The 15,403-nt window shown below is 38.6% G+C and overlaps 2 protein-coding genes across 2 annotated transcripts in view; both read left to right on the forward strand.

The window, feature by feature from the left end:
- The window catches only part of LOC126382366 (lysosomal acid glucosylceramidase-like), a 251,263-nt gene that overhangs the window by 58,008 nt on the left and 177,852 nt on the right, over window positions 1–15,403 (forward strand). The window lies entirely within an intron of this gene.
- On the forward strand, window positions 255–11,575 carry LOC126382407 (post-GPI attachment to proteins factor 2-like). Its single transcript, XM_050032265.1, has 7 exons — window positions 255–365; window positions 4,640–4,771; window positions 6,445–6,606; window positions 8,555–8,660; window positions 9,777–9,891; window positions 10,632–10,723; window positions 11,390–11,575. Exons 1-7 carry the CDS (start codon window positions 255–257, stop codon window positions 11,515–11,517), a joined length of 846 nt encoding a protein of 281 aa, XP_049888222.1. The 3' UTR covers window positions 11,518–11,575.

Below are 15,403 nucleotides of genomic sequence, written 5' to 3' on the forward strand. Positions count from 1 at the left end.
TCGAGGGGTTGTCACCCCTCACTCTCAGTGCGCATGTCCAAATAACCTCATTCAATCCACGCCTAAAACCCACACGAGTTCTATCATTGTATCTTTTATAACGACCCTCGCACAAAGGAATTAACAGTGAGAAATCGAAATGTTGCCAATTGTTCCATGATGCAGTGATAGCGTGCTCAAAAACGATGTTTGTCAGGTTGTTATATCTGAGATGAGACTTAAGGTGATGTGATTGCGTAGTCTTTAGAGGAAAAATGGTAAATCCAGACAGCTCGGACGAGACACCGCCAAAATTGGATGTGCGTAACGACGAACGCACGACCGACCAGTGCCATGTAAATACTGTAAAACTACTCGAATATAAGGTAATAATACGAGTCATAAATACTCACTAATCACCTCATTAAGGCTTAGAATGAAAGGTGTATTACAAAAGTGTGAGAACTTAATTATCACGCTTTTTCCACGCCCGCTGATATAAAATACACAGATTTCTGTGGAAGTGATTATGATTTCTTTTAGTCGTGAATTGGATTCCTGTTCGGTATGCTATGCCGTTTCTTTCACCTATCGTGGCTGTAAGAATTTGTAAAAGTTGTTTAATAAAAAACTATTAATACCAAGCTACAATAAAGCTAAATAGAATATACCTACCTACATGCTAATTATAACTAACTGGAAATATAAAGCGGTAATTAGGTACTTTATCATACCTTATCACACCTATATTTAGCTTTGCTATGGAAAGGTTTGACTGAGTTATCATTGGGTATACTTACTTAAAAATATCTTTTGTCGGCGAGCATGCATAAAAATTTTGAGGAGAGTAGAAGAATCGAAAGTGGTGTATCAGAATCGTAGTGCCTGAGCGGAAATAAGTTCGTGCTCTCTCTATGTCCCAATGGCAAATAGGCGTGATCTTGTATATAATTTGATTTTGGCCTGTGTTTTGTTGATGCCAATTATGATTGAGGTATTCCAGAGATCCGGGATTAACTAAAGAAATCCCAGGAATTCTAGGGATTTTGGGTACTCTAGTTATGATACTTCTCCGTATATACCTATTCTGTATCATTTTGCTTAAATCTCGCTCCACACGATTTTTGTTCTACTTTCTGCCTTTGTAAAGTAGTAGAAACAAATAGGTTTAAATCGTCTTCAATGGTCAGCCATCCCTTATAGAGATACCATTATCATGAGCAATATAATGTACCCACTTTAGGACTCTGTCGCACTAACATATATTATTTGACATTTAGTGAGACTTAAGGTTCAATTTGTCAAAAAAGTGAATGTGACATGGTACCAAAGTGTAAACATATTAATGCTCGTACCTACCTCTTTAACAACAAATATTGCAAAAATACTTTACATTATTATATTAGTGATAGATTCAGCATTTTTCTTTAAAACACAACTCATGAAGAGAAAACGCGGAATTACCTAAGCAATATATTACTTATTAACCTGTTTTTTTTGTATTTCAATGTTCAAAAATAACTCTGTTACATAAAACAAGCGCATTCAAACGTAGGTGGGTCGTTCTTCTTTTTTATCGACAATAAAAAGACATTTTCTCGATTTATCGGATTTAACATCTTTAAAATTATAACGGCAATAAATATTTTAAAACATCATATAAAGATGTGTCTGTAGAGGACTATTTAGTGGTTCTCTTTATCTTGGTAACATACTTTTCTTTGCAGGCGCATTCCAAAAAATATTGTGACAGAGTGGCCCTTTTCATCGGAGACAGCATTTCAATTTACCACTCTGTCACATAATTTTGTGAAAAACGATCAAGCTACGTTAATAACTAATTGAGGAACCGATTAGTATTTTGCTTGTATTTTGAGTATAATAAGATAACTATATTTTTGGACAATCAAAACATAAAATAAAATTCTAAAACATAACTTATCAGAAGCAGAACGAAGGACAGATCATTGTCGATAAAAAAGAAGAACAACCCAGGTATGCAAGTTGTTAGATAACAGTAACTACCCCTTGGCACTCGCGACATGTCCATAACTTTGAATGTCGACTGCCTTACCTTGAATATAGAGATTTCTTATTTTTTTCGTAAGTAGGTATGTCCTGTAACCGTCTAATAATATATAATCTCACAATTTCTCAAATACTCCTTTAAATCTCTACAGTTTCATGTAATTTATTAATAAAGTATTGATATTGGCTTGCCATGTAGTTTAACGCCATTTGAGGCAAACACTTGTACAACACTTAAGTCAAAAAAAGGGATTTTCCATGAATTTCACTAGGATTTTTTTTACGTCATCGCTTCTTCACCTTGTTATCTTCTATGCAAATATACCAACTCGTAATTTCTTAATTTTCTATTTTACTCCCAAACTGCAAAACCCACACGATTCTGTTTTTCACAGAACTAATGTAATAAACAGATTCGTTAAACATACTCTTCACACCAACTGCCACACTCACTAAACACCTTTTTCTATTATTTTTTTTTGCTATAAACTACAGCTTGGAAAACGTCTCTCCGTGTCAAATGACTCTCTCTAGAGCCTAGAGTCTGTAAAACAGTCTCGCTATCCCGTATCGGTATTAAACTAATCTTCATCACATATAATTTCCTAAATTATAATTATAGATTATTATCGTAGTAGTTACGGAGTCATGTCAGGGGCCTAAGGCGGCTTAATACTAACCCTGACACCAGGGTTGATGGGGTTGGTAATCACCTCACAACCCACACGATAGAAGAAGAATCATAATTATGATTTTATACATAAAGACAAATGACGACGGTTGATATGCAACAAATAGACTAGACGAGTAGGTACCTACATAAGTAATTTAATTAATAAGTATTTCACTGAAAATGACTTTTTAAAATCTCGTCATAAATAAATTATGAAATAGTTACTTACTAAACTCTTGGCGCGCTATATAATGGCTGTTTTGGCGTATTTCCCGCTCATTCATATCTACGTTACTTTATTACCTACAGCTTATATGCAATAGTGATAATCAAACAAAAGAAATTTAAGAAGAGAAAAGATAATGTAAGTACTTAAGACTAGGCAGCATGGTCTTATGGTCATAGCCTGTCCCTTCAAAGGACAAAAGGAACACAATAGAGCTCATCAAGTTTCATATTAATTTAGAACTATATTAACGGAGCGAATTGCTGTACTTTATTATGTCAAAACGGCCCTCATAGCGTACCTACTGCTAGTTTAAGTAAGAGGTTCATTATAAAAAATAATCTCCAAGAGTATCCTATTACGTAACTTATTTGGCTGCACACCATTCATACGTACTGCACTTGTTACTTTTAGTATTCTGGCTAAGTTCCAAAAACGTCTTTAACAAATTACTGGCAGATAGGTTTTCACTTCTGCTTTTACTTTTTAAATATTTTATGAAATTTCCGGCGCCAAAAGAAAAAGGACTGTATTTTTCAATTCACAGTGGAACAGTGCTTTACACCATACAGCCACTACTATCTAACATAAACTGTTACATAGTTTAATAAAGTGAGGCAGCTCGTCTAAATAAGTCATTCGGTTTTTTTAACGTCACTGATCGTAGATTTTCCGCATAAGGCATTAATTACTTGACCGAACAAATGGGGAGCACTGGCTGTGGTACAAAATTTTAAGACAGGCCTGAGGGTAATCAGTTGGGCGCGAATCTCCGCTTTGGGCGTCATCTAGAAAGAAATAAAGAAACGTTTATTATAAAGGGACTCCACAGTAACAAACAAAACACGGAATAACGCATAACTTACAATCAAAACACGTAATAAAAACAATTTACGCAAAGTACAAATAAATAGACAGAAAACATTATGGCAAATTGTAATTTTTGTATGGACTGGTGGTGGTTGTGGTGGTCTAAAGGATTGTATTTGAAGAAATTGATAAGCCCTCCCTAAGGGAAATTCAGTTTTGGAACTCCATGCAATAAATTAGATAGATCGGTCATGAATTAGACAACGGAGAAGGGTGGAAGCAGCAGATAGGCCTTAAAAGAATTATGAAAAGCTGATTTCCAAACAGTTTCTACCATAACCACACTACACTTCTAACTACTACTACTAGTCTTTTTTTGTTTTTACTACTTTACTTATATCCAAACTCTCTCGAATTCGAGTTGAAATAAAGCGAAGGCATCGTACAGAAACGCGACAAACTTAGAGACTCGCCATAGCGGGAATCGACGCTCGGGTCGCTGTCAACGCCATAATTGTTCTGGACTATGGCACAGAATAGTTGAAGAAAGTAGAGAAACACTAAAAGTTCACTAATAATATGTACCATCACATACATACATAAACTGCCTATATTACACGTCCCACTGATGGGCACAGGCCTCCTCTCAATCAACCGGAGGGCTACGGAGCATACACCACCACACAGCTGCACTGTGGGTTGGTGGAGGTGTTTTTACGGCTAATAGCCGGGACCAACGGCTTGACGTGCCCTCCGAAGCACGGAATAATATTGACCATCACCTTTAGATTAAAATGTTTTAAACTGCCTCTACGTATTGGCTTCGGCCCTAAGCACGCCTTCAAAAAGTCCGGGACTTCATACTCCCGAGATATGGAAGGAACGTTACCAATAATAATTTCGTTTTTTCATGCTGTTTCCAGGGAGTGCTCTGGACATGTGGGCTGAGGGAGGTCTGCCTGGCCGCGCTCTGGCTTCCACTAGGTGCTTTAATATTTTGCTACGTCACAGCTTCTATATTCCAAGCAGATGATATACACGAGACACACTGTAGGGTAAGTAAGAAGTAATAACTCTATTTCCATACTAACACCACACACCGGACATCATCATCATCATCACTAATTTAAGAGCCACGCTCTTGTCGGTATAGCATTTTCCTAACCCTCCATGCTACTTTTTTAGGGAAAAATAGGGCAGTGGTTTCCCTCTTGCCTTCCGCCCCGCAGTACTCTGTCTGACGCAAGTGGGATGGCGCCCAGAGTAGTCTATTACAAAGCCATACTAAGACTCCTGTCCTCCGTCTCTGAATAGTAGGTACTGACAGTTACTGCTGCCCTCTGTCAGGTTCCAGGTTACAGTCCCTGTGACTTGCCACTTCCATGCTGCATTGCCGTACCGATGGCTCCCATCATCGCCTCTGCAACCGTTGAGGTCTTCACCCGTATCCCTCCCTGGGCAAGGGTTCTACGTTATACCCCGTAGGTCTGGGTCCCTATTCGAACTCAGCCACCATCTCACTCCGGCCTACTGAAGTAAGAGGCGCCCACCCCCGCGGCAAGGACGCGCCGAACAGGAATTGCCCCAGTGAAGGGAAGAGAAGATGACTCTGTCCCCCCTGGGGCCGGGTTAATGGTCTTGTATGGAACCAAGACCAAGGATACACCGGACACTTCTTACAACAGACGTTATCATACTCGCGCATCTGTTGAATAGTATTTTGCTCCTAAAACATTCAGTACAAACTCTTATGTACGTAAATATCAATTATCTTTTAATATTTTTAACACACAGTCATACAAAAAAAATCAGCCGGAAGTTTATTTTAATTTTCGTTACATTGACCCGATTGCACATAATATATTTATTTTATTATGTGTCAGGGTTATTATTGAGCCGCCAAAGGCCCCTGACATGGCTCATGTAACGATAACTCACTTACATCAGTTATTAGTAACCGGGTCCAACGGCTTAACGTGCCTTCCGAAGCACGGATCATCTTACTTTCGGACAATCAGGTAATCAGCCTGTAATGTCCTAACCAAACTAGGGATCACAAAGTGATTTTTGTGATATGCCCCACCGGGATTCGAACCCGGGGCATCCGGATCGTGAGTCCAACGCTCAACAACTGGACCACATAGTCAGATGAGATGAGTTTAGGTAGTTCAGACATGTAGTACCTATATCGTAAAGCGACTAGATACTCGTATCATTTTACCTACATTCATTCAAGTTAGTGGTATATAGCAAAGCGACTTCGTGAACTTATGTTAAGTATACAGGGTGTTAGTGACATCGTAAGGAATACTCAGGGAGATGATTCACACCATGATTCTGAATTAATATCAAATGGAAGGTTTCGTCGCAATATTCATGATTCTTTTTTAATTATTTTCAATTCTATACTTTTGCTCAGAATAATCAGCTGAACCACCCCCCTTAGTATTCGTTACGATGTCACTTACACCCCGCACAAGTACATACAGTAGCCAAGTGGGTATGGGTGTTAGTGACACCGTAACGAATACTGAGGGGGATGGTTCAGACCATGATTCTGAGTTGATATCAAGTGGATTTTCAGTCTGAATATTCATGAAATGTTTTGTGTTAGTTCCATACTTTTGCGAGGGAAAATTCCACTTGATATCAACTCAGAATCATGGCCTCAATCACCCCTCAAAGTTTTCGTTACGATGTCACTAACACCTTGTATTATTATTTGCAGGTTTACAATGTAGTGCCGTCAATAAGCGCAATCACAGGGATCAGCCCACAGCGCTACGTGTGGCGGATATGCATCGCGTTCCACCTAGGACCAAGATTGCTCATAGGCTCGCTGTACTACAACTACCACAAGCAACGCACCGCGCATATCATTGATCAAAAGGTGATTATCTGTTTCCTGACATGGCTGAATGGGAATAGTTCCCTTTGCCTTGCCATTCGGGAAAAACCAAAACAAAAAAAAGTGTATTCCTTGTCTGTTTTCTTGTCTTATCAGTAACACAGTTGGCTCTGACTACCCCAATTGGCCAAAGTCATAAGCTTATGTTATATTGTTGTCTATCTAAGGGCCTGTTGACACTAGCGATTTGTCCAGCGCGCTGCGTGCTCACCGCGTGCCCGTCGCGATTTACTCATCGCCGCGTACGGTCACGAGTACTAATAATATGCACTTTGAAACCATGTCACATTAACATTTTTGACAAATTAAACAGTAAGTCTTATTAAATGTCAAATATGACAGTGCGACAGGGTTCTAAAGTGGGTACATGATATTGCTCGTGTCTGTACCCGTGGCGAGCACACCGCAATCTTGGCGTTATCACCGTCACGGGCTTTCTTCATTCACAAAATTGACTCCGACGAGGAGATACTTCTAGCTGTCTTACTTAGAAGGATTAAATCGAACGGTAGCGAAATGCGGGTAGTTTGCTACTAAAAATTATCGCGCTGGAATTGCGGCGTGCTCGCCGCGAGCAAGCAGCCATATCGTGGCGATGTATAGATCGTGGCGATGTCGCCGCGTGCACGCCACGATCTCGCCTCGCCGTGAACTAGTGTGAACAGGCCCTAAATATTACAATACTTATAAGCATGTCGCTTTCTACCCGCGATTCTGTTCGCGTGGAGGTCTTCGCGCTCGCCACGTTCTTTTTGACTAGGGTGTTCTTTTGTGGATTTTAAATAATCGCCATACCGAATTCATGAAACCGACGCGGTTGGCATTCTACTACTGAATAACAACCTCCGTGGTTTAGTAATTAGAGCGTTAGGCTCACTATCTGGAGGTTCGATCCCCTATGGGGACATTGTCGAAATCACTATGTGAGACTGTCCTTTGTCTTTCAGGCTTGAATCACCTGATTGTCTGAAAAAGTAAGATGATTCCCTGCTACGGAGGGCACGTTAAGCTGTATGCTCCATACCCCCACCGGTTGATTGAGGGGAGGCCTGTGTCCAGCAATGGAACGTACATAGGCTGTTTATGTTTTATGTTATGTTATGACGCGGGCGGTGAAGCGGCAAGGTCGCACTGACTTGTATGTAACTTACTAATCACTGCTGATTGAGAGTAAGAGCCCTCAGTACTGCCTATTTTTCCGGCCAAGTAGTTAACGTCCTCTGAGGCAAATACAATTAGTTACGGCAAAAAACCGCTGATGTCTACCGCCTGTTAATTGCAATAAGGATTATTTTGCTCTCATTTACTTTTTTATGATTCAAGGCTTTCACCTCTCAATGTTCAGTGAATGTTGAAAAACAGCTGTCCGCAAAAGTAGGAAATTGATGTCCAATATGTTTACAGTTATTGAATTTACTGTTAGGGTAAAAGTAGTTTTAATTACCTACGTACCGTTTTTGTTACAATGCCTACTCTTTATTTCTTTCTTTATTTAATTCCGTGCTTCGTAAGGCACGTTAAGTGGTTGGTCCCGGGTTGCTAGCCCAAATACCTCCGCCAACCCGTAGTGGAGCAGCGTGGTCGAATATGCTCCATTTCCCCTCCGGTTGATTAAGGGGAGGCCTGTGCGCAGCAGTGGGACGTATATAGGCTGTTTATGTTATATTATGATCACCTACTCTTTGAGTAGGCTATAACATTCGTTTTTCAAAAAAGTACCATCGCATTTTTTTTAGAAAAAGGTGATGTAATTCCTGAATGAAATATCTTAAAGAAAATTACCCGTGCGTGTTGATGTTTTTTATATGGCGGCAAATGTGACTGCAAGTTGACTTCTCATTACTAGTGGCTCTGTTCTTCCCATGTAACTAGAGATTATACGTCTAAGAATAACTACAAGTAGTCAAAGAATTTGTTTTTTTCTTTTCAGGCTCGAATATTAGCTACCAAGTTAGGGGAAGCCTGTTACTGGCTCAATTTAGTAGAATTATTTGCACTCACCGGAGTCACCTACGTTTCCAATAGGGAAAACTATTGTAAGTACTTAATTATATATTTTTCTTTTACTAGACTATTTTTTTAAAAGTAAAATACTTCATTAAAAAGTTCTTATTCAAAAAATAAGAATGTTTCCATATTTTAATAATTGGGTCGTGTACTAGAGTCGACATAAAAAAAAATAAAAAAAAGAAATCAAAATCAAAATCTGATTACTAAATAAAGACAGTTGTAAAATGAATTTTCTTTTTTCTATTTAATTTATGTATGAATTATAATAAATAATAAGTCCGACATTTTTTCACGTTTTTCTATTAAGTACTTAATAATAAATTCCGTAGTAATTTCGTGTTTTGACTTTTAGTAAAAAGTAACTGATTTGCCTAGTTGGAATCTAGCCTATTGTTAGTAAAATTATTGTTACCATTTACTTGTAACCATATGGGTAACTGTCATGTTACAAATAATTGCAATAATAAATAAGTTAATATACGATTAATGATTATCTAAATGATAAAAATGCATGGTATTGAGAGTGTTCAGAGGAACACTCTCAATACCATGCATTAACTAAGAGAGTTATTAAACTAGAGAGTTATTAAATAACTTGTAAGTATTAATGTAAAATATGGCCCCGATTCCTGCAGACATCTCTTAATTTTACTTTAAGTTATACCTGTCATTTTCTTATCCGCCGAAAAGGAAAGGGACGGATGATTGACAGCTCTTAATTTTAGGAAGAATGAGTAAATAAATGAATAACCCGGGCGAATTTTTAGACGGTTGTTTTAGATTTGTGCTTAAAATTGACGTGTGTTCCATAAATTTTATGCTTGTCGATTACCCGTCCCTTTCCTTTTCGGCGGATAAGAAAATGACAGATATAACCTAAAATAAAATTAGATGGTATTTACAGGAATTAGCACCAATGTGTTGCTGTTTCAGTTTCTTGTCATTTCTTCTCCTCAGCTATAGCACCTTGCGAAATGACGTAAATTTAAAAATGTTAAATTGACCTTCAACCCATTTATCCATTATAATAATGACGTTGAATAATGATTCTGATTTTTGAATAAATAATGACAAAAAGAAATCAAATCCAAAAGAAATCACAATTTTAGTAATCTTATTCATTCTTCAATATAACATTCCAGATGTACACGAGAAGATCTTTATAATCTTCATGATAACAGCTTTAGTGCACATGTTGTGCCGCGCGCGAGTAGGGTGCGCGGGCGCAGCCTGCGTGCCGGCAGTTCGCACCAACAGGTGAATAATCCTTAACTTGTTGATTGATTTAAAAGATGTTAAATGCTTTTGAGAGTTTATTTTTGTTTTATTCTATATCCTCAGGCATAAACCTTCAAATTAGTCGCGTTGCTGCAGCTCTGTACGATAAATCCATGAAAAGTGTGACTCATTCGCTCCATGAAAGTGTTCGAAATTTGACTTTCAAGAAATTCATCTCTGATAGCTTTGATCAGTGGAAGTCAATATCGAACACGAGATGTAAGTTAGCGACATACGGAAGTTCAAACTGTATCTTTGCAAAAAGACAAAAGATTCTAGGATATTTTTGGGTTCACGGCATAGAATAGAACGGCAACTCTCTGCTCCCCACTAGTGTCTTAGCTAGGTTTGCCTCGCCCCCCTGTTGAACATTGTTAAGTCTTCATCGTAGGCGTCAGACGTCACACACACAGATGCGCGTGTACGTCACGAGCATTAATATGTATACACTTTGGTACCATGTCACATTAACTTTTTTGACAAATTGAACTGTAAGTCTGACTAAATGTCAAATATGTTAGTGCGACAGAGTCCTAAAGTGGGTACATTTTATGGCTCATGACTGTACGATAATTTCTATGTGTAGTGTCTGTGTAAAACGAGGTTGTTTGTAAGAAGTGTCCGGGGTGTGTTCACGGTAATGAGTTTGCCCACCGGTGTTCGAAGATCTACCCAATTACTTTGTAACTATACTTAAATGATTTTGACTTTGACTTCAGGCTGGTGTGGATCCTGTTCTACGTGGCCATCGCAGCCACCGCCGGCCTCGTGGTGCACTTTCTAAGGCACCGGCTGCTGTGTCGCCCACTAGGTAACCACCTCTTATTGTTGTTCAATGGTTTGAAAGAAAGAAAGAAACGTTTATTAATATAGAAGGCCATAAAACGTAAAGCACAATATCAAATACACACAGAAAACTAGGTACATAAACAACATATGCAACGAAACACCACAATCAAGACATTATGATCGATAACAGACCGCACAGAGATAGGGAGTTGTCATGGTCAGTGGACCATCACTTCCCTAGCATTCCCTTTCAGAGGATCATTTAGTAAGGACCTAAAGTTTTGACAGGTTGGTATTTTACAGAGAAGGAAAAGACTGTTTGACCTTCCAACCTGAAGGGAAAACCAGCACAATACAGATTACGCCAAATACCTCTGAAACGCATTTTTAAGTTCCTTGGTGCGCGCTGTCATATAAAAACGATATTTTTTTATTTACGCATTTTTAGACTATTATTTCATTTTTCTTTTACTCCTACTCCCCGTCTCCGACTCCAATATGTAGCAAGTTCATTCAGCCTAAGGTTGCCTGGAAGAAATTGCTATTTAGCAATAAGGCCGCCGATTGTACTTCTCCTGTCACATTTGTGATTGTTTTAGTGTTGTGTTTATATGTGCAATAAAGCGTTTTTGTATTGTATTGTACTCCAGCAGAGAAGACACGTAAACCAAACATTTCTTCATTCCAGCCTTCACCTGGTTCTCAGTATGCGAGTACATCCTGGCGACTGCCAACATGGCGTTCCATGCCATCGTGGTGCGCGACTTGCCGCTTCATCAGTTACAAGTCGTCAGTCCACACAGTAAGGCCGAGTAGACCGGTGGACGAGTCTGTAGAGTCTTTTGGTTAACGGGGACAAATCGACAAGTCCTGAAGAGTCTTTTTGTTGTAAGGGACAAGTTAATGAGGCTTTAAGAGTCTTGGCTGGCCGGGACAAGTAGTCTTTAAGAATCTTCTGGTTGTTTGGGGCGACAAGTTGACTAGACTTTGAGAAAGTTTTGGTTGTACAGGACAAGTGGACGGGATTTTTACAGTCTCGGTTGACGAGGACATTTTGACGGTGTTTTGGTTGACTGTCTGCACATATTACCTTTTAGTAATGCTAATGTAATATATCAGGGGGAATACATTCATGAGCAATATCATGTACCCACTCTAGAACCCTGTCGCACTATCATATTTGACATTTAATGAGGCTTACGGTTTAATTTGTCAAAAACGGTTAATGTGACATGGTTTCAAAGTGTATACATATTAGTACTCGTGACCGTACAAGTGATGAAGTGAGAATACTGTTAATTAGGGTATTGGTTAGTGAGATTATTCTTATGGGTTTTATGAATAAGGTGGATTGGACCTTCAAGCCCGTCACCAACGCTAGAAACCAAAGTAAAATAAAAGTTCAATAGGTATCCATCAAAATAAGAACTATAGATTATCATACATATACATTTTATGTGTTAAGGCATATAGTAGAAGGTACCATCGATTACTCAGGAAGTTTCTTACTTGCATTCCAAGCTCTCCACAATCACCCTGGACACTGGATGCAAAAATTTGATTCTTATTTGTGTGAGCAGGACAGATAATCCACCCGCTCTCCCGCTTACTCCTAAGCGACTTACGGCCATTTAGACTAAAGTAAGCCCCAGAGGGGGTGAGGTAAATCTAGCTCAGCGCGTTACGAATTGGTGCGGGGCGGAGAAATACCGTTCTATACATTACTTTACATAAATAGCCTATATCCGTCCCACTGCTGGGCACAGGCCTCCCCTCAATCAACCGGAGGGGGTATGGAGCATGCTCCACCACGCTGCTCCAATGCGGATTGGTGCAGGTGTTTTTACGGCTAATAGCCAGGACCAACGGCTTAACGTGCCCTCCGAAGGAATCATCTTACTTTCTCGGACAATCAGGTGATTCAAGCCTGTAAAGTCCTTACCAAACAAAGGGCAGTCTCACAAAGTGATTTCGACAATGTCCCCATCGGGAATCAAACCCGGACCTCCAGATCGTGAGCCTAACGCTCTAACCACCAGACCACAGACCACGGAGGCTGTTACCGTTCTATACGCTGTATTATTTTTCATTCAGTCAAAATAGGAAGGAAGCTAGCTGGGTACAAACATACCCACCTGAAGACTGCTCCACTGAGGTGGAGCAACGATGAGACTTGTACTGTGCCCCATCATACCTAAGCTCATAATTTTTCACATTAAAGAAACTGTAAATAGTTATTTATTAGAAAAGGGACCTTTCTCGCTGATTTAGTGACAGGTAATAATGAATATTCGTAAGACTATTGCGGCGAAAACTAAATTCGCCACATAAAGAGGCCCCATGTTGGGCGCCAATGCTAAAATCTCATTTTCTGCTGTTTTGATGAGCGGTATTGCCAAAAACGAGTTTTTCAATTAAACTTGCCATCTGCATCCACTAACACTGCACCATTTAATTTACAGTAACTATACAATGTTCATCTTAATCATCATCATGGCGAATCGAAATAGATGATAAAGAGAGGTGTTTATGAATAAAAACACCTGTTGCTTTTCAGCAATGAGAAAAACAATTATTAAAGTCCCTTTATTGTTAAATAGTTAGCATTATCCGGTGGTTTTTAGCGATCATTTTGGGTGTAAATGAAGTATTTTTGCGAGTATAAATATATGGTAACACACAGTTTTTACCTAATGAATATTATAAAGTACTTACCTACCTAAGTGGTCGCGCAATGGTTGAACGAGTCTGACTTTCTGGCAAGGCAACCTAGTCAAACAAGATACTTATACGAAACGTCAAAACGATAGGTATACCGTCATGATAAGGTTATTATGTGCATAAAGGGAGACCGTGATAAGGCTAGCATTTGGCGAGGTATTACGGTTTATAGAAGAATTTAATCAAAAGTTAATGGCATTCATGCTGTACATTTGATTTAGTCCAAAAGCGGTCATCTGTGACGTCGTGTGTCTAGATACTCCGCTCAACTCAAAAATATACGTTACTGTACAAATGGAAGATAGCTGGTACAGTCATGAGCAATATCATGTACCCACTTTAGAACCCTGTCGCACCATCACATTTGACATTTAATGAGACTTACGGTTTAATTTGGCAAAAACGTTAATGTGACAAGGTTTCAAAAGTGTATACATATTAGTACTCGTGACTGTACATTTCTATGGAATTTCTATACAAAATAGGTACACACACGTATGACGTCAGCAATAGTAGTGGCCAAACGTCATAATACTCTTTGTTATGCAATTCTTAAAATTCGTAAATCAGTAAAAAAAATTAGATTCATTTTTAAACATGCTATACTGGCTTTTATTCTTTATGTTTGACCCAGTCATCTAGCCCGGATTCTTTCTCCCATTACTGTTTATTAAAAAAAAGATAGAAACCATAAAGTATTTAAAATTATTACTTACCTAAATATCTGTCCTTATGTAAATGAATTTATATGCTTACTTAGCTGTGGACGCTAATCCAAAGAATAATTGCATGTCGTTAAAAACCACCTTTTAGGTACCGGTAATTTAGTACTAAGCCACTTTTTATCTTATTCACTTTACGATACTTCACTCGGCTTCATAATAGTCCAAGATTCGGTACTTACATGAAATAATATACCTTCATCTGTTATAATATAAATTATATATATACACGTCCCACTGCTGGGCATAGGCCTCCCCTCAATCAACCGGAGGGGGTATGGAGCTTACTCCACCACGCTACTCCACGGCGGGTATTTCTACGACTAATAGCCGGTACCCACGTCTTAACGTGCCTTCCGAAGCACGGAATCAACTTATTTTTTCAGACAATCAGGTGATTCAAGCCTGTAATGTACCAAACATAGGACAGTCTCACAAAGTGATTTCGACAATGTCCCATCGGGAATCGAACCACGGAGGCTGTTTCGCCTTCATCTGTTATTTAATTAAATTATATTTTATAATTATCAAGAATGCTGCTGAATTGCAGCAATGTCAAGTTGGTTTGTACACGTAGAGCGACCAAATTGGAGATGTCCTTAGAAAAAAAACAGTACGATCTACTCTGAACCGGCGTGCGTGTATGAAATGATTCATGAATGTGGAGGAAGCAAGAGAAGTGTGTCAGGATCGAAGCAAATGGAATTTCATAAAATTCAAAATTCAAAAATATTTGTTTTTCAAAATTGGCTTACAAAGTTAGCGCTTTTTGAACGTCAAAATTAAATTACTTAAAAAATTAATTTAATTTAATTACTTATGTAACTAGCTGTAAAACTACTACCACATCGGAATCTGTAACGCTGAGGGAAAGAGGTGGTCAGAAGGTTCTCCTACTGTTTCATTTTCTCCTTTCTTTTTTCTGCTATAGTCTCTGTTATATAGTCTTTGCTTACCCCAGTGGAGAATAGGCGTGTTTTATGTATATATAATTGTTAATTCATCAACTTCCCCGATTAGTTATTTTTTAATATAATATATAAAGGAATTTAAAAAAAATATATTACCTACTTACCCCCTGCCCAACTATGGAGTTATTCCAACTATAATAATTTTATATTTCTTAAATATAGACAACCATGTATTTAATAAACTTTTTGTTAAAGCAAGTTTATACGGCTAGATAGGGAATAAAATAAACTTTAGTTTTATGAACTACTTAACAGATGAGGGTGGGTATATTTCTTGTACCAGATCCC

Source organism: Pectinophora gossypiella, chromosome 4 (genome assembly GCF_024362695.1).
Source record: "Pectinophora gossypiella chromosome 4, ilPecGoss1.1, whole genome shotgun sequence".
NCBI lineage: Eukaryota > Metazoa > Arthropoda > Insecta > Lepidoptera > Gelechiidae > Pectinophora > Pectinophora gossypiella.

Excerpts from the sequence above, each read along its gene's own strand:
- LOC126382407 (XM_050032265.1), top strand. The coding sequence starts at position 255 with ATGGTAAATCCAGACAGCTCGGACGAGACACCGCCAAAATTGGATGTG. Across the intron at positions 366-4,639 it reads TAAAACTACTCGAATATAAG|GGAGTGCTCTGGACATGTGG; the intron begins GTAATAATACGA and ends TGCTGTTTCCAG. Across the intron at positions 10,724-11,389 it reads GCTGCTGTGTCGCCCACTAG|CCTTCACCTGGTTCTCAGTA; the intron begins GTAACCACCTCT and ends TCTTCATTCCAG.